At 42.1% G+C, this 23,832-nt stretch overlaps 1 protein-coding gene across 1 annotated transcript in view; it reads left to right on the top strand.

Annotated features, from left to right (window-relative positions):
• The window catches only part of LOC120471919 (Fc receptor-like protein 5), a 57,927-nt gene that overhangs the window by 276 nt on the left and 33,819 nt on the right, over positions 1–23,832 (top strand). Inside the window, exons 2-8 of the mRNA XM_089129013.1 lie at positions 7,217–7,252; positions 7,784–8,038; positions 12,037–12,309; positions 12,384–12,515; positions 12,625–12,795; positions 12,880–13,161; positions 13,312–13,551. Of these exons, the coding sequence (XP_088985139.1) occupies positions 7,217–7,252; positions 7,784–8,038; positions 12,037–12,309; positions 12,384–12,515; positions 12,625–12,795; positions 12,880–13,161; positions 13,312–13,551 (1,389 nt within the window). The remainder of the gene's footprint in view (positions 1–7,216; positions 7,253–7,783; positions 8,039–12,036; positions 12,310–12,383; positions 12,516–12,624; positions 12,796–12,879; positions 13,162–13,311; positions 13,552–23,832) is intronic.

The following is a 23,832-nucleotide window of genomic DNA, read 5'->3' as shown; positions in this document are numbered from 1 at the left end:
TTATAGCGATTCAGTGGTTTAAAATATATAAACACAACCTTAAAGTGTCCCTGGTACAAGCTGCCTCACGCATTGGCCGTCATAAGACATCCGCATTGGTTTCACGCGCTCACTCACACACCCCTGATTTCTCACGCTGAAGCCCGGTCGGTCAAATGCCTGAAAGATGAGTTTATCTTTCTACCTGTTGAGCTACTCGTGTCGTGATCAGCTTGTATTACCGCAAATTAGTTTAATCTCCCGGAATCTAGAGCGAGAGTGCATACGAGACAGAGGTTGTGCTCCAAACCGCGTAACGCGCGTGCACACACGGCTGCACGCACTCGGCAGAGAGGGGATGCGAGCGCGAGACCACCTTGCGTGTACGGAGAGTCTTTCCCATAGACTGGTCTTTCCATGTAATAAATGAATGAAAGCGTTTTATTTCATAGTGCCCACGCAATGGCATGGCAGCTTTATCAATGGCTTGAGCGGTTTGCCTCAAAACTATTGCTTTCTCGACAGAGAGCTCAGCTGGAGAGCTCAAACATGGACTGCTCAAAAAGCTGTAGTTACATAAGAGCTATATGGGACCGAGCGCGAACAAAATCCAGTGAAAAGATGTTAACGAGTGCACTGAACGGACGCAAAATGAAACTAATGAAAACGTCTCCATTAATTTGTGCATGTAGTCATTTAATGCAATACTTTAAAGGCCTTTTTTAAAAAAAAAAATATTGGCTACTTGGGTAGGTTTCTAAAAATGCTAGTTTTTAGGCCATTGAATTTTTTTTTTATATAAATGTGCCACTGTTTTATATATGTGCCATTGTTCTTCCGACTATTACTGTACTTCATTTTATTTTTATTCTAAATTGTTTTAATTATTTACTGTATTTTATTTGTATTATTATTATTATTTTATTCTAAACTGTTTTAATTATTCTGATTTCTTTTGATTATTTAAATTTCTTCCATGTAAAGCACTTTGAATTGCCACTGTGTATGAAATGTGCTATATAAATAAACTTGCCTTGCCTTATAATAATATATTCATTAAAATTAAAAACAAACATGAACTAACATTAACAATGGACAAAATCCCCACTATCTGACCCCTGAACGCCGCTGTGTAGGCTAATTCAAACCCAGACAAAGACCCATTGGGTGAAATAATACTATAATGCATACTGTATAAAAAATCAAGAATCGAATCGAATTAATCGAATCGCATCGAATTTGGATGTGAATCGCATCGAATTGAATCGTTCTAAATTTGCACAAATCGTTCTTGAATCGAATCGAAAACCTATGAATCGTGAATCGAATCGATTCGCTGTCTACCCAAAGATTCACAGCCCTAGTTTAAACAGTTTCAAGTGATTTATTGTTCTTGGATTTTTTTTCTTTTCATGTTGATCTCAGTTTCAAATCCAGCTCTAGTCCATGATCTCTGAGTGAAAGACGAGCTTGAGAGAGGAAGTGAGCAGATAGTGCTGTTTGTGAAAGAGAAATGCACTGTGTTGTGTTTGGGTTACTCTGTTTGTTCAGTCACTCAGTGTTTTGCTTTGTAATGGTGTTTGCTGAATAATTTCTGTTGGTTTGTTTTGTACTCATTGGCATTTCTGTTGTTCTGTTTGCTGTCCATGATGCACTAAGTAGATGTGCACTAGATAGTCTTCAGTAGATGTTCACTAGTGTAATGAGTACAGCTGTATATGATTGATTCCAGCAGATGGCAGTAATGTGTTGTATAAGATGAAGTGCATTGGCTAAAGAGTGGTGTGGTAATGGAGATATGCTGTGTGTACAACCACGTGGAATAAAGAAGCCTGTACCAGTCATTTCTCTTATCTTTATTATTGTTGCCTGAACAATACATGGTACCAGGAGTGGGGTCAGTAGAAAAGAGCAATGGATGCCATTAAACCACCGGGGCCGTTGAAGTTGTGTGGAAATGTGGATGCAAATTGGAGGACTTTCAAACAACAGTTTGAGTTGTATGTTGTCGCTATTGGACAAGCAGCTGCTGTGGACGAAAGAAAGATTGCTCTGTTACTTACCATTGCTGGAGCTGATGCCGTGGAGGTCTATAACACCTTTCAATTTGAGGAAGAGGCAAACAAGATGAAACTGAATAAGGTATTGGAAAAATTTGATGCTCATTGTTTGTCAAAGAGGAACGAGACATATGAACGATATGTATTCAGAACGCGAATGCAGCATGAAGGAGAGGCTTTTGATTACTTTCTTACAGACCTCAAAATAAAGGCAAAGACTTGTAATTTTAATGAATTGAGAGATTCAATGATTCGTGATCAGATTGTTTTCGGTATCTATGATAAGAAACTGAGAGAAAGATTGTTACGAGAATCAGAGCTCACCTTGGATTATGCTGTTCAATTGTGCCAGTCCAGTGAAGTAGCAAGACAACAAGTGAAACAATTTGATGGGGCTAATTCGTCAGCGATGTCATTTCAGAGCGCAGCAGTAGATGCCATATCATACAGAGACAGGAAAAGAGGAAACTCAAGAAATTTCAGAGAAAACGACAATGAAACTTTCTCTTGTAAGCGTTGTGGGACCAAACATAAGTTCAGACAGTGTCCGGCTTTCGGAAAAAGATGTTCGAAATGTAATGGCCTGAACCACTATGCTGCAACACGTGTATCCAGAGAGGATTCAGTGAAGTTTTCGTCTTCGAAATGGATTGTTCCTCTTGTGGTTAATGGGACCATTGTGCCTTTTAAATTAGACACGGGTGCAAAAGCTAATTTGATTAACATTAGAGATGTGAAAGCATTGAAAGAAAAACCTCTCATTAAAAAACGTACAGTTCCCCTTAAAGCTTATAATGGACAATCAATTGAAACACAAGGAGTATGTCGATTAACATTACAAGTCAAAGGAAAGATGCAAAGTTTGATGTTTGTTGTAGTTCCCAACGGCCATGAATCTCTTCTAGGAGATAAAGCTTGTGAAGACCTTCATTTGGTTAAAAGAGTGTATCAAGTCAACAGGGAAACGGTAGTCTTACAGACTGTCTGTGATGATGTAACTGACATTGTCAAACAATTTCCAGATGTTTTTGAAGGTCAAGGCACATTGCCATTTACCTATAACATACAACTGAAAGATGATGCCACACCAGTCATACATGCTCCTCGGCGGGTTCCTGCACCTCTGCGAGATCTCTTGAAGCAGGAATTGGATCGCATGACTCAATCAGGAGTTATACAGCGGATTGAACAACCTACAGATTGGGTGAATTCCATCACTTGTGTGAAAAAGCCAAATGGTGAGTTGAGAGTATGCTTAGACCCTAAAGATCTCAATGATTGTATAAAAAGAGAACATTACCAGATTCCCACCCGTGAAGAGATCATTAGTGACATGTCAGGAGCTAAGTTTTTTAGTAAATTAGATGCTTCTCAAGGGTTTTGGCAGATCCGATTGGATTCTGAGAGCAGCAAGTATTGTACTTTTAATACTCCCTTTGGAAGATATTGTTTTCTTCGACTTCCATTTGGGATCAAGTCAGCTCCCGAGATTTTTCATCGAGCCATGGAAACCCTTATTGAAGGTCTGGAGGGTGTTCGTGTATATATTGATGATCTTGTGGTGTGGGGGTCCACCCTTCAAGAGCATAATCAACGACTGGTAAAAGTGATGGAAAGAGTTCGTGCACATGATTTAAAGCTCAATCAGAAAAAGTGTCAATTTGGAGTCACAGAGATAACATTCTTGGGTGACAAGCTGTCGGCAAAAGGTGTACAAGCCCTCCTTGATATGCCTCCACCTAGTGACAAGAAGGGAATTCTGCGTGCTTTGGGAATGGTAAACTTCCTTGGAAAATTTCTGCCAAATCTTTCAGCGAGAACCACACATATGAGAAAGTTGTTACAAAATGATCAAGAGTTTGTGTGGTCATCAGTTCATGATCAAGAATGGAAGAGGTTAAAGGGGATTCTTACCACTGAACCTGTCCTTGTTTTTTTTGATCACACACGTCCAACTAAGATCTCTACAGATGCCTCTCAGGATGGATTGGGGGCGGTGCTTCTTCAGGCCATTGGGGATTCCTGGAGACCTGTGGCCTATGCTTCTCGATCTCTGACAGAGACTGAAAGACTCTATTCTCAAATTGAAAAAGAGACCTTGGGGTTAGTATTTGGCTGTGATAAATTCCATGGATTTGTTTATGGATTGCCTACTTTTACAGTAGAGACGGATCATAAACCATTAATATCTATCATTCAAAAGAACTTAAATGACATGTCACCTAGAATTCAACGCATGATGATGAAGTTACAAAGATATGATCTGAATTTAGTTTATACCCCTGGAAAGTATATCATTGTAGCTGATGCACTGTCTCGAGCACCAGCCGCCTCAGAGATCAGCAATATGGATGAAGTTGAGAGACATGTGAGTATGGTGGTTTCATCTCTACCAGTCTCAGATGAGATGTTAAGACTCATTGCGGAGGAAACTAACGGAAATCATTATGAACATCAGCTATGCTAATTATTTCCCATCTGTCTTTCTGCTGTTATCTCGGGACGCTTGTCCCGAGAAAAATGGCGTTCGTCAGGTCCAGTTTTGTGTCCAGCCTCTCACGGGGATTTCGGATGCCCCAACGCCTGTGATGAGACGACTCAACGCCTGCGATATGTTATGGCGCCGTTTGATTCATAAACAATATTTATATTTCATTTTTATATTTAAACAATATGAATGTAAGCCAGAGGAGAACTGGCCCCCGACTGAGCCTGGGTTCTCCCAAGGTTTTTTCTCCATCCAATCTGATGGAGTTTGGTTCCTTGCCACTGTCGCCTTGCTTTTGGCTTGCTTTGAGCTTGCTCAGTTGGGGTTATTTAGTGTTTAGCAATGTTGTTGATCTGTGTTGTGCTACTTTCATGTTATCACTGTGAAGCTGCTTTGATACAATCTGTATTGTGAAAAGCGCTATATAAATAAATGTGACTTGACTTGACTTGAAACTGCAAAAGAGGGTTATTGCACATCTTCATCGTGGATGGCCCAAAGGCAAGTGTCCACAGTATTTTCCATTAAGGGCAGAATTGAGTGTGGTTGAGGGCATGCTGATGAAAAATAACAGAATTGTCATTCCAGTATCAATGCGCCAAGACATGCTTCGTCGAATCCATGAAGGGCATCTTGGCATTGAAAAATGCAAGAGAAGAGCTAGACAAGCTGTTTTTTGGCCAGGAATTAACGTACACATTGAGAAATTCATCAGTCAGTGTGCGGTCTGTTTGAGTCATCATTATAAACTGGCTAAAGAACCCATGATGGTAGCTGCTCTTCCTACTGAGCCGTGGAAAAAAGTAGGCACTGATCTTTTCCAGTTGAATGGTAAGGATTATTTGGTGGTTATTGATTACTATTCCAATTATCCTGAAGTTGAACAGCTCCGTCAAACAACATCGAACGAGATGATTCAACGTATGAAATGCATTTTTGCAAGGCATGGAATTCCTCATTGTGTGCACAGTGACAATGGTCCCCAGTATAATAGTCATGAATTCAGGCTGTTTGCAGAGCAGTATGGCTTTAAGCATACTACTTCAAGCCCTCTTTATCCAAAGGCAAATGGTAAAGCAGAAAAAGGGGTACAAATTGTAAAAAGACTTTTGAAAAAAGCAGCGGCAAGTAATTCGGATGAAAATCTGTCTCTGTTGAGTTACTGTTCCTCTCCACTCAGTTGTGGATTATCTCCTGCCGAGTTATTGATGAATCGCAAACTGCGTGACACACTTCCAAAATTATCTCTGAAAAAAGAAATCAACGATTTGTCATTGAAAGAGATGCAACATATAAAAGAGAAGCAGAAAGAATATTATGACAAGGGAAGTCGGCAACTAAAACCTCTTTCTGAACGAGATGTCGTTAGAGTTGCGGAGCCTACAGGATGGAGAAAGAAAGCTACAGTCCTAAAAGAGATAAACCCGAGATCATATCTTGTTCATACAGAAGATGGGCAGACCTTACGGAGAAATCGACAGAGTTTGCTTAAGACTGCAGAGAAATGTCCTTTGGATGAGCCAACTGTGGAGCTGATGTCCCCTGAAATGCAGTCTTGTGAAATGCCCTCAATGCCCTCTGTTGATCAGCAACTTGATCCTGATTCTGAACTTGATTCCTCTGTACCAAAGACTGACATTCCTATCTACGGAGATCTAATCGAGTTCGAAAACCACTTGTTCGAATGGACTTGTAATTGGTAAAAAATGAATTGAGTGTTATATAGTCAAGTGTTTGTAATTATGTGAAAGTTCATGTAACATGTAACATAAAAAAAAAAAAAAAAAAAAGGAAAAGAGATGTAATGAGTACAGCTGTATATGATTGATTCCAGCAGATGGCAGTAATGTGTTGTATAAGATGAAGTGCATTGGCTAAAGAGTGGTGTGGTAATGGAGATATGCTGTGTGTACAACCACGTGGAATAAAGAAGCCTGTACCAGTCATTTCTCTTATCTTTATTATTGTTGCCTGAACAATACAACTAGTATGCAGAATTTCTGAGTTTTCAGACGAAGGTTTTTACAGACGCTTCGGTTATGGTAGGTTTATGTATGGGTAGGGTTAGGGTTAGACCACTAGGAGGCGCCTTCTGCCCAATATATATCTGCGTCTCATTTGACGCTAAAGGGTGCCATGAGCGTTGGATGTCTACACTTTGGCAAAAGCATCGTATATGACGCCTTGGGATGAGAACGGACTCTATTGACCTGAGGCATGCGTTTAAAGGTTTAACGTATAACGCAAAATGGATACGCTCAATGGTCTCATTGTAAAAATTGTCTGATTTTCATGTGTTTGTCTGAGCTGTCACTTTGGTGGCTTACCAATGTATTTGATTTTTCTAATGCATATAATAATAAGCTTGACCAGAGTTCTTGTGGGGAGAATAATTTACTGAAGGTAGTGTAGCACATTCTTCAGCGATGACGTTAGCATGTCTTCAGAGAATCTGAACCCAAATTTCTGTCTGTGGGACAGACCCTTATACATAAAGCTAATTTACAAACAAAAGACATCACAGGGACCACTAAGAGAAACAGCCGTTTGACTCATGGGATGAACTCTGCTAATAATTTCCCACAGAAACTCTTTCAGGATAACCAACGGATGAGTTTAATGATCATCTGTTAAAACATTTAAAAATACCTAATCTTTCATGAGTTTTTTTTTTTACTTTGCATTTCAGTGCTGATTTCAATCATCCACTCTGGACACACTGAAGGTGAGTAAATTTGATTCATACATGTACGGTGGCCGAGAGAGCTCAACGCGCTGAAGAAAACATGCAAATAGAAAAAAAAACTATGCAGTATATTTCATAAATATAGAATCATAGAGTATCTTTTGACATTTGCTTTGTCTTGAAAATTAGCAACTCTACAGACACCTTAAACACTGAACATACTGAATAAAAACAAAGTCATTTGAACTACAACAACAATTTGCAACACTTTGCTGATACGGATTTGTCTCTCTGACTGGATGTTGGTTCCTGTGTTGAGCTCAGGGTGTGTTTGAACATAGGCTGGTCTTTGCATCTTTGTTGTCCTTTAACTCTTTGCATTGCACTGAATGAATGTTAACCTTGATGTTGCCAGTTACTATACTACATTGTCTGTGAAATCAAAATGATTTACCAGTGAGAGAACGAGACTTGACTTAAGTTAACACTGGGGATTTTGCTGTGCAGTGAGAGAATGAGATCTGCTGAAAAACTTCACATCTCATGTTCCCACTGACTTTATATTGACAGATTTTCCCAAACCGACTCTGACTGTTGAGCCACAGAGTTCAGTGATCACTGGAGACAGAGTTACTCTGAGATGTTCACTGGATCAGACACTGGGTGGATGGGAGTTTCTCTGGAGTAAAGACTCAAACGCTGAAACTACTGATGCTGCAAATAAAGTAATCGATCAAGTCTCTGATGGAGGACAGTACAGATGCAGAGCACGAAGAGGAGGACGTTACACAGATTACAGTGAACCAGTAACAGTGACAATATATGGTGAGTATTTACTCTCACTTTATGACCTGCCCTGAGAAAATACTAACAATAATTTCATAAGACACTTAATACATGACTATAAAGGCCGGAACACCCCAAGCCGACGGTCGGCCGTCTGCCAGATTCGTGCGTTGGCCAACTAAGTTTTCTTGGTGTGATACACACAGTTCCGTGCCATTGGCTGAAAATAGTCCTCGTCGGCTTTGTTTTGCGCGATTCGACATGTTGAATCGGCTTCGGGCCGTTGGGGAAAGAGAGAACTCTGATTGGCTGTTCAGTGAAAGAGTGCACGAGAATAAACGCAAAACAGCAAGCAAAGAAGTCAAAACGGTAAAGCTAGAAGGCTGTTCTTATGTTACGTCTTCTTACCTGAGTGTTCCTTGGCGAATATTTCAATATTAACACGAGCGGAGTGGAATAAAGAAAGTGTTCAGCAGGATTGATATTCTAAACGGTAAGGACACGCTGCTTTGTTTACGTTATGTGTATCTGAAGCCGGCAGCGTCGGTTTTCTTTTTGAATGACGAATATCCACAAGTTTCCTACGTCCCATGAGGCCTTGCGTCAAAAGTGGGCGCGTCTTCCGGTTGGAAGTAAACAAAGCGCGACTTGACATGCTTGACACTCGTTCATTCAACAGTTGACAGTCATTCAAGTTATAGCGATCCAAACTAGCTAACGATGTGGGAACACAACCTCAACGAAATTCGTAAAATAATTTTCTGAAAAATAGCTAGCCTCTTTGCTAACTAACACACAAAATACCATTGGAATGCTACTTCCGCCGCCTCACCGTGTTCAAGTGCAGCTTTTTACCCCGACGAGAGGCGACAACAGTTGGCTTTCATCAGCGCTAGTTCGTTGGCGTCTGCTTGGTGTGTTCCGGGCTTAAAGGTGCAATACCTAAGATTTTTGCATTAAAATATCCCAAAATCACAAGGCCAGTGTTATATATTTAGTAAAGATGATAACTCACAATATTCCAAATGTTTCAAACAATGTTTATATCGCGAGAAAATTGAGATTTTAACCAAGGAAATGGAACGTGTCAGCAGGGGTGAGCTGGGAGTCGCGAGTCAATCGCGTCATATCCGCTTACCTCGGTTTCCGCTCTTACTACGTGTAGTCCTGGACAAATGCGGTAGTTGTGCGTTAGCGTCTAAACGACAGCTTGTTTCGCGCATTTGTTATGGAATGGAGCACAATTGTTCTTTTCATTTATTCTGGGAATGTGAACTGTTGGCTGTAAAGGGGGTCGCACACCGGACGAGAAGCGCCGCGCCACGTTTAGGACAACTCCAGTAACGTTATCGAACACCGGACGCGCACTTTCTCATCAGTGCATGGCCAGCAATATTGTTATGTTTAATGACAGAAAATGAAGATAATGTCTGTTCTATGTTAGATTGTACTGTACAATTAAATACAATCGTTGCTGAGTCTGCAGTCTGAAAACTTTACCTCAGATCATCCGTTCACTGAATGAATTGAGAATCTCACCTGAAAAATCTAATAATAATCAGTAATTGTCATTCAAGCAGCTGATTTCTGTAAATCACTGCAAAACTAAATGCATATTGCAGCATAGGGCAAAGTAAGTCAGGATCCATTAGCAACGGTTTGAGGCAAAAATAATTACAATTTTATATAAAACTGTGTAAATGGCGCTCTGTGGCGCAGCAGGATTTTGAACACGGTCCTGAAACGTTGCTGGGCGCCGCGGACAGACGCCGAATGGCGCCGCCGGTATGTGTACACTTGTAGATAATAATGTGCTCGAATAATTATGTGGTACGACTTCTCGCCGCAGCTTCTCGTCCGGTGTGCGACCCCCTTAACGTTAATTTTGTGAAACTGTAGCTGTGGTTGAATACTTACACGACATGAAAAGATGTGTCAAATGTACATTGCAGATATCCCAAGTCTCCCGGAAGTTCCGGGAGTCTCCCGCATATTGATAGCGTTTTCCTGATGCCCGCAAATTAGTTCAAATCTCCCGGGATATAATGTTAGAGCGAGACATACTGCGCGCATAACATACAGCGCGCTGCGCGTGCACTGTACAGAGGGAGAGACTTTGCGAGTGTGCCTCACGAACGCGAAAGTTAGCCTTCCCTCCCACCCCCACAATCTTGTTATCGAAATATACCTCCCGGAAATGAATTCTTGCAGGTTGGGATAACTGACATTAAATTGATTTTTTATTTTTATAAAGTTACCAAGGAGGACCAACCACGTCAACTCCTTGCAAGAGACCTGCCTCTTCAAACCCTCTCCACCATAGCTTCGTCCAGTGACTCGTACAGTAACATCTGTGATAACTAATTTACTTTTAAACCTGACTTTTCTTGCGCGGTTATTTCAGTTTAATGAAAAACAAGCATGTCATTAAACGCAACGTTTATAGAAATCGAACTTTACCTCATCCATGACAACTAATTTTCGATTCCCGTCTGACTGATTTATCCACGGTGGAGTTGAAAACAACAGTTCCCATCATTCCACGTTCCTCCACGTCGTCATCAAGCAAAGCCATTGTTGTTGTTTTGAATGTAGCGCCCTCTAGCGGCATCTAAATCTTAGGTATTGCACCTTTAACAGCTATAGAGAACAACACTTCAGTCTAACCTGATTTAACAGGTGTGTTTGATGGTCATTGTGATTTTGCTGAGTTAACCCTATAACCATAACTTATCTCCAATACCAGAGAGAAATGATAGGTGAATAACACTGATGTAGAAACACTAAACTGTGTAAACTGAACATATAATAAACTGTAAACTTTTCCCTCAAATCTGATTGGTTGATTGGAATGTTGTTCTGGATCAATAAAGATGTTTATCCAGGAACATGTTATACTTGATGAAAACACATTCACTCTGTTGGTCAACTGTTCCCAGAGAGAAAAAAAGGACACATTTTATTATTTCAATTAATTAAATTAATAATCACATTGGCCCTCATTTATCAAAAGTGCGTACACCACATTTCCAGCGTACACCTTGCGTACACTCAAAACCACGGTGAGTTTTATCAATATGGACGTTGGCGTACGGCACGCTCGAATCCTACACCAGCTCAGGAGGTGGTGTACGAACGTTTTGAGTTAGTGAGGAAATGCGCAGAAAAATTCCTAACACCACAAAACGCACTGACAAACTAAAAGATATGATATATTATGACCCACTGTAAAACAAACAAACAAAAAACAACAACATAGAAATTATAAACTACAGTATTTATTTTTGTGTAACGTGGACTTCAATGTTTAATTTGTGTGACTTTACCAAAGCATTTGATTTGTAGCCTATATATTCCTTCAGTTGCGAGCCCACTTTACCCCGGCAGGTGCGCACGGATTGGGTTCGGTAGCCTAATGAAAGGCTTTCAATGACCAAAAAATAATTCAGACTAACAAAATAATAAAAAATACATTCTTCTTCTTTTAAATGATAATAATAATAGAAATAATAATAACGACATCCTTCTTCTATATAACAATCACAAAAATAACAAAAGCATCATTAATGCAAATCATAATAATAAGAAGAATACTATTACAAATTGTCATGCAATTATTAATGTGAATGAATGGTACTTCACATCATCATCATCACTATTGTACATGTGACGTGATTCAAAATTGAATGCTAATTTCAAAAGACGTGCTGTAAAATAATGCATTGTGATAGGTCATTTCGGCTCCACGTCGGAGAAGTTTCTCTTCTTTGCCGTCTTCCGTGTGTCCATGGCGTAAAATAAGGGCGTGGGGGGAGCGGAGACTTGAATATTTAGGGGCGTGTTATTCTAATGACGATCGTTTTCGGCCGCGGTATTTATCAAGGGCAGGCATTGTGTACACCTGGATTTCAAAGGTACGCACATCTTCATAAATCAGGCGGTGAGAGGAGTGTAAGCATAATCTTACACCAAAATATACACCCGTTTCTACGCAAGATTGATAAATGAGGGCCATTGTGTTTATTGTTGTTGAGCAGAAAGACCAAAACCCAGAGTGACCATTAAGCCTGATCAACATGTGTTCGGAAGAGAGACGGTCACTCTCAGATGTGACATTGATGCTGAAGGAGTCTCTAGCTGGATGTACAACTGGTTTAAAGAAGGTTCATCAATAGATTCCAGTAAACTACAGGAACACACTATCAGTTATGTCTCTGAGTCTGACGCAGGGAAATACTCCTGTTATGGATGGGAGACTGAAGGATCAGGCATTTCACAACTGAGTGATGAAGTCACACTGACAGTATCGGGTGAGTTTGATCATCTCTTCATTAACACACACACAAGTTTAACATGTTATTAATGAGTGATGTCTGTATTTCAGTTCCCAGAACAGTGTTAAGTGTTTCTCCTCAGACGTGGTTGACTGAAGGAGATCCAGTGACTCTGAACTGTGAGATTAACGGCTCTTCTACAGGCTGGACATTCAGCTGGTTCACTGAAAATCTCTTATCAAGTATTATAATGTCCTCCATGTGATAACATATACATTTACTGGTTTTATCAAAAACATTATTAGAGATAATTTCCTTTAGTGATTATCTGCATATTCTCATTTAACACAGGCAGGAATGTTTACTATGAGCTGCTCTCAGACAGCAGAAGAGGAGCTGGAGGAAAATACACTGTCAGTTCTGTTACTGTAAATCACACAGGAGTTTATGTGTGCAGAGCAGAGAGAGGAAAACCAGTCTACACAACATGGCCCAGCAACACACAACCACTGTGGGTCACTGGTGAGTTCACACTTTAGTTGAAATAATATCTTCATCTTTAATAAAGACAATTTCCTAATTGTCTCTGTAATGATATCTTGTCAGGTGTTTCTCCTCCAGTGTCTCTGATCATCAGTCCCAGCAGAACTCAACACTTCACATCCGACTCTCTCTCTCTGAGCTGTGAGGACCAGAGTAACTCTGATGGATGGACAGTGGGAAGATACACAGAGAGTTTAGGGCTGGAAGATTGTTCATCATTACTGTGGGGATCACAAACAGGATCTACATGTACAATCAAATCCACCAGCACATCAGACACTGCAGTTTACTGGTGTCAGTCTAAATCTGGAGAGAAATATCATCCTGTTAATATCACTGTACACTGTGAGTCTGTGTTTCTGGATTTATTTATTTCATCGAGAGTTTATAATCAATGCAAGTGGGAAACTAAAAAGGTTTTTATTATTTAATTTTGCTTGTTTTTATTATATTACCATTTTGTTGATGTATTGCATGTTTCCTCTATTTCTGAAGCTGGTGTGATTCTGGAGAGTCCTGTTCATCCTGTGACTGAAGGAGATAATCTGACTCTACGCTGTTTATATAATCATACATCCCCATCAATCCTCAGATCTGATTTCTATAAAGATGAATCACTCGTCCAGAGTCAAACTATAGAGATGATCATCCCGACTGTCTCAAAGTCACATGAGGGTTTCTACTACTGCAAACACCCGAGAGGAGAGTCGCTCAAGAGCTGGATCTCAGTCAGAGGTGAGACTGAGATAAATAAACACTAATAATCCTGTACAATTTACATGTAGATATAAAACTTATGTAGCGCCCCCTACCTGATCTTCTTGTGACTAGATAGAAAAGCACCCCAAGTTCACTTACTATATGCCTACAGATGTTGAAGTTAGGCCCCTCTGGTGTCACTAAATGAAGTAAATTCGTATTTTAGAACTTAAATGATAAGCTCTTCTCACCTTGTACTATATTACTCAAATTAAATGTATCACCCCCTAAACAATGGCGTAAACCGACACTTTCAAGAAATAACACAAGTAAAAGTACAGAACAAAATAAGATTTAATTGAAATAGAAATGTTGAATATTAAATGGCTCAAGGAATTAATTTACATGTGTGATATGTTCACACAATTATCCTCACATTAACTGGATCACACTTCAGTCCCAGAAGGACAATAACTCTGATGCCAAACGCACAGGAATTAGAATACCGGCCAAAAAAAACCAATATAAAATAGCCGTATACCCAATAAAGTAAAACCCAAGATAACTTCCTAATTATAAACAGAAATACTCTGAATAGTTCACATTATCTGTGCAATGTTTAACACAAAATACACTAAATAAACAGTTGTGGGCCCACACACACACACCAGTCATAGAATCAACCCACCCCGTTGCAGGCCTGAATCGTGGCTTGTGTTCGTGGTGGCCGGGAAAACGACAAATGGCCCCTTCACTCTCCTGAGCACAAATAAAACAAAACAAATACCTCCAATTCCGCGTGAGAAACAATGCGGCAATCCGCGATTCCAGCAGCCGGCCGCGCGCAGCTCCTCGTCCTCTCGCTCGCTCGTTGGCCGAACGCACTACACCTCCCGCGGCGCCAGAGGAACCCCAAATATCACGGTTACTTGGGGCGCTATCTGGTCCTCAGTTGTCCGGAAACCGCAGCAATAAACAGTCTTTGATCCGGCAACAGTTTGGTTAGGTTACACGTTCCAAAGCGCTAATATATGCAGTGATGACTGACCGGAAAACTCGGATACACGCCCGCACGGCAGGTTAACCACCCGGGGCAAAAAAAATACCCAGGCTATAAACACAAAGAAACACACAAGCGATTCATCTCGGCTCTACTTTGCAGTTAAAGATGATTTAAACTTATAAATCGTCAATCAAATCACTCTGTTCACATAAACGTCTCTCCTCTCCTTCTCTCGTCTCTCTTCCTCCCTCCTTTTTTTTTCTTGTACCACCACTCAAATCGTTCAAAAACCCTGGCGAGGGCGGGACTTAACTCCCTGAAACCAATAAAATAAAAAAACACCTAACATGATGATTAATACCACGTTTTTCCCCCTGTACCCATAGATCAAACTTGTATATCATGCATGCGCGCTCGTAAAGGAACAAATACCTTACACTCACTAACACAGATGAGAAGTTAAATCACATTTTATTTCTCAAGTAAATTAAATTACAAACTAATAAATTGAGAACGTATTACCAGCATTTTTATAACCTACTGGGTTACATGCTCCCCCGTCTAAACGTCTCATGACCCCATGAGATTACATCTCAACACCTTAATGGTGACTTTAGGCTCAGTAGAAGGGTTTACCCGAGTACAACGAACACACTGTGCCATAGGGTGACACCACATAGTGTTACAGGCTTTCCCTTCTGACTCTTCCCCACTCTCTACATTTATTACCATCCCCCTATGAATTAGAGTTAAAGGTCGGTTAGTGGGCTGTCCCAGATAATCATAGCTTAGCTTGACTACAGGTCTTATCTCTCTTTTAGGCCTGGAATTAACGGTCTCTACTACCTCTTTGGTGGAAGTAATTCTTTCAAGCTCTCCCCCTTCTAAACCAGGATCTCCCAGTGTCTCTGAACTCCAATCTGGCAACTCTTCAGACCCCTCTTCATTGGGTATCGGCTCGGCCATTGCTGCATGAAGTATATCCAAGTCCCCTCCACAGTTGTCAGTTTTACCATCCACGGTAGAGTCCAACAGTGTAACGCACTCTGGCGGTTGCTGGTTCTCCACTCTACCCGCGCAGTAATGCCACACTTCATCCTCTTCACTGTCAGAGAGGTTACTCAATTCACACCCCGTCATGACCGTATTTCCTTCCCCTAAATCTCTTCTCCGTTTTCTCTCCCCAGATATGTGCCTGGTCTCCACTGGAGCAGAAACTCTGGTAAGTTCTCCAGTATCTGCCAACCTCACATGGTCCCCAACTGGCAAGAGATGGTCTCAGTGTAATGTTCTCACACCTCCCACGCCGGATGCAGGTTTCAGACGGTACACAGGTAAGTTCTCTAACTTTTCCACCACCAGGTAAGGCACAGAATTCCACTTGTCTCCAAGTTTGTTCTTTCCAGTCACACTCAGGTTCCGTGTCAGCACACGATCTCCCACAGTCAAGCTCTTGTGTTTTACTCGCTTGTCATACAACCGTTTGTTCCTTTGCTGACTTTTCTGGGCAGCTTCGGTGGCTAACTGATATGCTCTCTGTAAGTCTGATTTCATTCTTCCCACATACTGTCAATGGCTCCCTGCTCCCTTTCCATCAGGCGAAGTCCCGAAACACACATCCACTGGCAAACGAGCCTCTCTTCCGAACAGAAGATAATAAGGGGAAAACCCAGTGGCCTCGTTCTTAGTACAGTTGTAAGCGTGTACTAAACTGTTAATGTGCTGACTCCATCGGTTCTTTTCTGCCGGATTCAGGGTACCCAGCATGGAAAGAAGTGTCCGGTTGAACCTTTCTGGCTGTGGATCTCCTTGTGGATGATAGGGAGACGTTCTGGATTTTCGAATCCCCAGCATGCTTAGTAACTCTTTTATGAGACCACTCTCAAAATCCCGACCTTGATCTGAATGAATCCGAGAGGGTAAGCCGTAGTGAATAAAGAATTTGTCACACAGCATCTTAGCCACAGTCATAGCCTTCTGGTCTTTGGTTGTGAACGCTTGAGCGTAACGGGTGAAATGGTCGGTTACTATGAGAACATTACCCATACCCTTTGAGTCTGGCTCAATCGACAGGAAGTCGATGCACACTAAATCCAGTTGCCCACTGCTGGTTATGTGATTTAGTGGAGCAACCCTCTTGGATAATGTCTTTCTTGTGACGCAACGGCCACAATCCTTAACATACTGCTCTATGTATGCAGACATTCTGGGCCAATAAAAACGGTCCTTAATGAGTTCCGTGGTTTTCTCCACTCCCAAATGGCCCGAGTCATCGTGTAATGAGTGCAACACAGTCGACCAGTACTTATCAGGTAAGACAAGTTGTATCTTTTCGCTACCACTGGCACTTTTGGTAATTCGGTACAGAAGTTGATCTGTAGCTTGTCTCCCTGTCGCTGTACCAGAGCAATGGTAGCATCAGAACTCCTAGCACCGGTGAGTATTTTTCCCGACTCTACGTCTCGCTTTACTACCCCAACTACGGGGTCCTCTTCTTGTGCTTTCCGCAACTCTGCATTACTCAGCTGTTCCAACGGACCAAGACCCAAAGCTGTGGGACAACAAAAAGCATCAGGAATACTCTGAGGTAAGACACCCAAGGGTTCCACCAGTCGGGATGACGCCCCTCCATTTTCAGCAACCACTGCTAACTGACAGATGGCTCTTACCCCTGACTTGGGTATCTCCTTCCATTCAGGGCAAGCAGTTGATTCACATGGGTAGCGAGACAACACATCCGCATCGATGTTGGAATTTCCTGGTTTGTATTGCAAGCTGAAGTTATAAGTAGCTAAGGCAGCTAACCAGCGATGACCCGTCGCACTCAACTTGGCACTTGACAACACATAGGTCAGGGGATTGTTGTCGGTCTTTACCACGAACTGGGCTCCATATAGGTAGTCGTGGAACTTATCCACTACCGCCCACTTGAGCGCCAAGAACTCCAGCTGATGTATGGGGTATCGTTGTTCCGAGGCACTCAGTTTCCGGCTCGCGTAGGCCACGGGCCTCAGTCCTCCAGAATGCTCCTGATTCAAAACGGCCCCCAGTCCACTCAGACTAGCGTCTACATGCAGTACATAAGACTTAGCAGGATCCGCAAAGGCAAGTACTGGGGCATGTGTGAGACAGTCGATGATTTTATGGAACGCTGCTGTGCAAGTGTCGTCCCAACGCTCTCCAAAGGGTTCCGATACTCTGAAGTATATCTTGCCATCAATTGACTTGCTGTTTTGCCCAGATGTTGGCGGGTAACCTTTAGTGAGCTCTGTTAAAGGCCTTACAATGGCGGAGTAATCCTTTATGAATCGACGGTAAAATCCACAAAACCCCAGGAATGACCTCAATGTCTTTAGGTCAGTGGGTCTTTTCCAGCATGTTACGGCTTCCACCTTGGCTGGGTCTGGTGATACTCCAGCAGCTGACACAATGTGACCCACATACCGAACTTGAGACTGGCAGAACTGGCACTTATCTATTGACACTTTCAGGCCACATTCTCTCAGACGGTCCAGGACTTTTAACAGCCTCTCTTCGTGTTCTTCAAGGGTGCGTCCGAACACAATGATATCATCCAGATATACTATTACTTGAAGGAGATGCATGTCACCAACCGCTTTCTCCATGAGCCGCTGGAAGGTGGCGGGAGCTCCAGTGATCCCTTGAGGCATCCGTTCAAACTGGAAGAATCCCAGGGGACAGATAAACGCTGTCTTCTCTTTATCTTCTTCCGCCATGGCTATTTGATAGTATCCACTGCGGAGGTCCAGTACAGAAAACCATCTACTACCAGCCAAACTGTCCAGGGCATCGTCAATCCTGGGAGTGGTGTACTGATCAGGGATGGTACGAGCATTTAGTGTTCGATAATCGATGCACATTCTGATTGCCCCACTCTTCTTCCGCGCAACCACAATGGGCGATGCGTACGGACTCCTTGACTCCTTTATTATTCCTGCTTCTAACAGGTCTTTGATGTGACGTCGTACATCCTCGATGTCCGCAGGAGCAATGCGTCTGGAGCGTTCTCTGAATGGTTTGGTATCTTTCAGTCTGATGTGATGTTCAACCCCGCAAGCTAATCCAACATCCCATTCCTCGGTAGAAAACACATCACCTCTGGTTGACAACTTTTCACGCAGTCTCCGTTCCCAGACCTCAGGAATGGATGACTCCCCAAAATTAAACAAGCTTGGGTCTATGGCTTGGGAGCTCTGCTCTCCTGACCGTACGGTGAGTGTGTCAGTCGGATACACATTGGCGATTACGGTTCCAGCTGGAATGGAGATATTTTTTGATGTTACATTCTGGACCAACACTTGAATATTTTGCCCTTCTACTGCTTAAGATGGGAGTACCACGGGGGTAATGAATGTTCCAGCTGGAAGACTAGAGTCCTCAGGAGTGTCTACCACAAAGATCTCTTTTCTTAAAGGCTTGTCGGTCTCCATTTTACAGATAGCACATACTTCTCCCCTTGGTGGAACTATACAATTCCCCGGTCCTATCCAACGGACTTTTCCTTCAGGTTTATCAGGAAGAGTTTCAGTCTCTTGCTTCGGTGGCAGATGGATTTCAGGGTGTCGGGTCTGGATTCTCAAAGCATGTGCAACACTGGATCCGTCGGTATCCTGGCTGAGAGCAGCAAGGCGTTTGAAAAAACTGGCATTGGTACCGATAATAACCGGTAATTGGGAAGGACCTTGGGGTTCAGGACATACAAGAGCCAGGATGGACAATGGCTCCTCCACTGTGGTGACAGAGGCGGGAAAGGTGACATCCACTATGATATATCCCTTATAAGGGTAACTGGAAGAACTGAGCCCCCATATGGATAATCCTGTCAAGGGGTGAATGGGCACATCAGCCAAGTTCTCAGAATACCAGCTTTCAAACACAATCGTCACTTGGGATCCGCTGTCTAACAGTGCTTGACATACCCGGCCATTAAGCTTCACGTCTACCGTGGATGCTGGTCCTACTAGTCCTTTAGGAATACGGCTAGATTCCTGGATGGCGGCCTGGCTCTTTTTGGAGAAACAAGCTTGGTTTGTGGCAGTGATATTGTCATCCACCTCGTGTTTCCCACTCTTTGCCTGCCTTAGAGAACGAATCAGCTTCTGGATCACCTGATCAGAATTTGGTGGAGCTTGACACTTCGTTGCGATATGACCATCTTCTCCACACCTATAGCAGAAGTAGTCATCTCTTGTTCTGGCTGGCTTGTATCTTATAGGCGTGGAAACAGACTGGGACTGCAGTGACTGTTTTGGTCGCTGCTCTGTAACCTGAGGTGAGTATTGAGTAGAACTGACACTCAGAACAGCTAACTGCTGTTGTAAGTGGTGGACCTGTTTCCTCAACTCATGAATCTCTGAATCATCATTTTTTTCAGTCTTTTTGATTGGTTTTTCTTTAGTTTTAATCGCTAATGATGAAGTAGAAACGGTTTGGTGCTCAACTCCACTTATTTGGGTTCTTAATTCTTGAAGTTCGGCCTTGAGCTCCTGGATAACTGATGTGCTGGCTCTTTCCTCTTCATGGAAGTGAATGGCCTTGGCTTTTGCAGACACTCTGTGACGAGCCAATTCACTCTCCTCCGCCTCACGTATTTCCTTCAACAGACTCAGGAAAGAAGGTGGGTGATTTTTTCTTTCTCGCAGCCTCAGTTGGAGCAACATCATGTCAGAATTCACAGCCCCTCTAATCAGCTGTTCCACTCGTACTTTATCAACCATACTAAGGGTCAGTCCATCTCGTTCCACTACTTTGCTGAGGGTCTTCTCCATCCTTCTCAGGAATTCAGACAAAGCCTCCCCCGTGCCCTGGCGCATAAGACGAAATTTGAAATACAAATCCTCACCAGACTCAGATGATCCAAAGGTGCTCTCCAATGCTTCCAAGTACTGCGCAGCACTTGCTTCAGGATCAGAGAATCTGACCGCTCTTACAATATCCAAGGCAGGTCCCTTGAGGCTCTCCACAATGCGGCGTCTTTTTTCTTTTTCAGAGCAGTCACACTCAGTTACCAGCAGTCTGGCTTGGTCCATCCAGTTTTCCATATTCTCCTCACCCATGGGGGTTGGAACTACAGCTGAAAAGGTACGCAGGCGTCGGTATGTGTTGTTGTCACTCGAGTGCTTTACGGTCTTTTCCAGCACCTCGCCCATGGCGCGTATGATTGACTCAGGGGAACTGTCAGTGGCCCTGTGTGGAGAAATCAAAGCATGTACATCGCTAAGAGACTTTCCTTCTTCCATCAGGAACTTTGCTAACTTCTCCGTAAACTCTGCAGAAACATCGTCAGGGGTGTGTTCTGTGGTCTGCATTACTACGACTGTCCAGGGCTCTCTCTTTTCTCCCCTGGACACTTCAGGCGGTATGCGCTTTGGGTCAATGGCTTGTCTGCACTCACACAACACCAGCAGGTAATGTGAAGTGGGTCCTTCCTTCGTGTCCCTTACACGAACTCTCCCCAGAGCTTTTACTGCTTCCATCACCTCTTCAATTTCGGCCACTTCGGTGTGAACAGGTACGTTTAACAGCATTAAGGCATGGGTCTCTTCAATGCTAAGATCTTTGCACCAGTTGGCCAACTCTGCCTGGAGACTATAGTCTTTTGTCAGAGCCATGTTAACACTTTATGCACTTTCCAGTTAATTACAGGGGTGCTTGGAACTAACTTTCTGTATTTTTCTTCTTTCTTGCAGCAAATGAAGATTCACAATCTCACCATTTAATGTTGTTTTTAGTTTTTTTTATTGTTTTTATTAATAATCATAATCATTAGTATTATGCATGTGATTTACACTTTTCATATACATTATACTTTTCATATATCATTCATAATCATTTATAATCTACATTTTTATGAATCAAACTTTTCTGAATTCTGTATGTGGAAGACTTTTAGAGTTTGGGGACCTTGGGGGGAAGTTGAGTGTATTATGTTTCTTTCCGTGGAGCAGAATATACATTTCAATGATTGATTAAGAGCAGATGTTAGCAGCTATATGTACTGTGTAAGTTCTTTGTTTGGACAGAGAGGGGAGAAAATACAGAGAAGCTGGTCCATTATACTCTCTCTCCCTTATGTCTTATATAAATTGGTAAAATAAATAACATATATTGGCAGAATGACTGGTGTCTTTTCATTAAATTAAATAACAAGGGGAAACGAAGATTTTAAATCTACATTTTTGGCGTCACGAACAGGATGGCATGTCCAGGCATTCGTCTCAATCATTGCGGGTAAGACTTTTTGCTTTATAAAAAGTTCTAAGTCTGCCTGATGATTAGAGACAGTGACTGAAACTGCTGAAAAGAACTGTGTGATTTTGGGTACCAGTTGTTTTGCCAATGAATATAAGACATAGTAAAATTAATATAAATACCAAAATGAATAAAAATTAAGTCATTTGAATTGAGTTTGGCTTATTTAAGTTCTCTAAAAAAAGTAAACCTCTAATAATATTTGAAATGCTGGGATAAAGGTGGATCTTTTTTAGAAAAAAGACCATCTAGTCAGAAATTTGGAATTAGCTGTAAAACGGTAAAGCTAGTAAATTTGCTTGGTTATTACTGCGACGTGGTTGGATAGTGGCGGGACTGTTTAAAGAAGGCAGAGTAATCCCTAAAACATCCAGCACACCGAAGATTCGTTCTCAGTAGGAGACGAGGAAAGTTGTAACACAAGCGATACTTGATTGACCAAAGCGGTTAAATGTGGCGGGACTGTTTAAAAATGATGGCAGGGTAATCCCTAAAACATTGTAACACGCTAGAGTTATACAAGTATAAAAGGCGCCCTTGTAACTAGCTAGGATCGTGGGCATTCTGAACCTGACCGTAAAGCTGTTCAAATATTTGAGGAGACTGATCCGAGTTAACTTTAAAAAAAAAAAAATTAATACCAAAGAAATTAATCTGAGATAAAATCCAAAGTATTTGAAAAGAAAGGGAAAAAGGAACCTTTTAAAACTTTTTGAGTTTTAAAAAGAAAACTAAAATACTGAAAATCATTAGAGTTAACTTTTCTTTAAATTTTTCTTTTGTTCTGTGAGTGAGGAAGAAAAGAGAGCGAAGCAGCCCCCCCTTCAGATTTGCCCTGTACCTTCATACACATACACACACACATCCAGTTGGAGAGGGGGAGAGGCAGGGAGCCCCACACACACATGCTTAGACACACACAGACAGCCTGCAGCTCTGAGCACACACACAGACGCATCACATAGGCTGCAGTTTCTGAACATAGACGCACATAGTAAATCATCACATGTCCAGAGAAGGAAAACACAACCGGTGATGATCTATTTGATCCAGATTGGACAAATATAATAACTGAAGCTGAAAGGAAATATTCACAAGCACCAGTGAAATCTGCGACAACAGTAACGCCTCCACCTTACAAACCAATTTATCCACCTTTGCCTGAGCAATACACAAGTTCATCTAAACCTCTGACGCAGCCTCAAGCTTCAAGATCAAACGGAGGTCCAGTTGACAAACTGTTTATTGCATCTGCACAAGCAGCTCCAATAATAACGAGATCTAAATCAGCCCAGCCAAGCAGAGACATGATGAGATGTACACCGGCTCATAATTATGGATCTGACTGGAGTGACGAGACAAGGGATGACAACATGACCACAGTTGACAAGATTGGTCCTGAATTTTCTTCACCTGTGATTAAAAGGGAAGAGTCACAACCTGAGATGATGACCGAAGAAAGACCGTTTACTCCGGGAGAACGACAAGCCATTCTCTCAGCCTTACCTCCTCTGAAGAGACAAGATCCAAACACAGAGTTTTGGCGAGAATTAGACTCTCTGGTTGAAGCAAATCAACTGACACTAAAAGACATTCACACCATTGTGAAAGCTAAAATCCCAAGAGACCGATGGGAACGCTTGCCAGCAGTGATAACATCAGCCCAATGGGTAGACTTTGGGGTTGATGGCCAGGAAAGACACCTGGGTCTTTGGCAAACATTAGATGTATTCCGAAAAGAAATCCAAGAAATCTTGGGAAGCGGTAAAATTCCATTCACATCAGTGACATTGATTAAGCAAAAGGATGATGAATCTCCTGATGAATATGCTCTGCGTAAGTGGAACACTTATGAGAGATGGGCTCTCTGCGCTAAGAAACAACCTGACAGAGATGATGTACAATTCACTGACACACTTGTGGATGGCTTTAGCTCTAAATACCAACAAGCGTTATCACTTGGAGTCAATCCAGGCGAAACGTTTGACCAAATTATGCAATGGACTGGCCGTCTAGAGATGGCGATGAGATCAAACAAGGAA

Source organism: Pimephales promelas, chromosome 3 (assembly GCF_988280905.1).
Source record: "Pimephales promelas chromosome 3, fPimPro1.hap1.1, whole genome shotgun sequence".
Lineage (NCBI taxonomy): Eukaryota > Metazoa > Chordata > Actinopteri > Cypriniformes > Leuciscidae > Pimephales > Pimephales promelas.
This window is presented reverse-complemented; position numbering and strand designations above follow the sequence as displayed.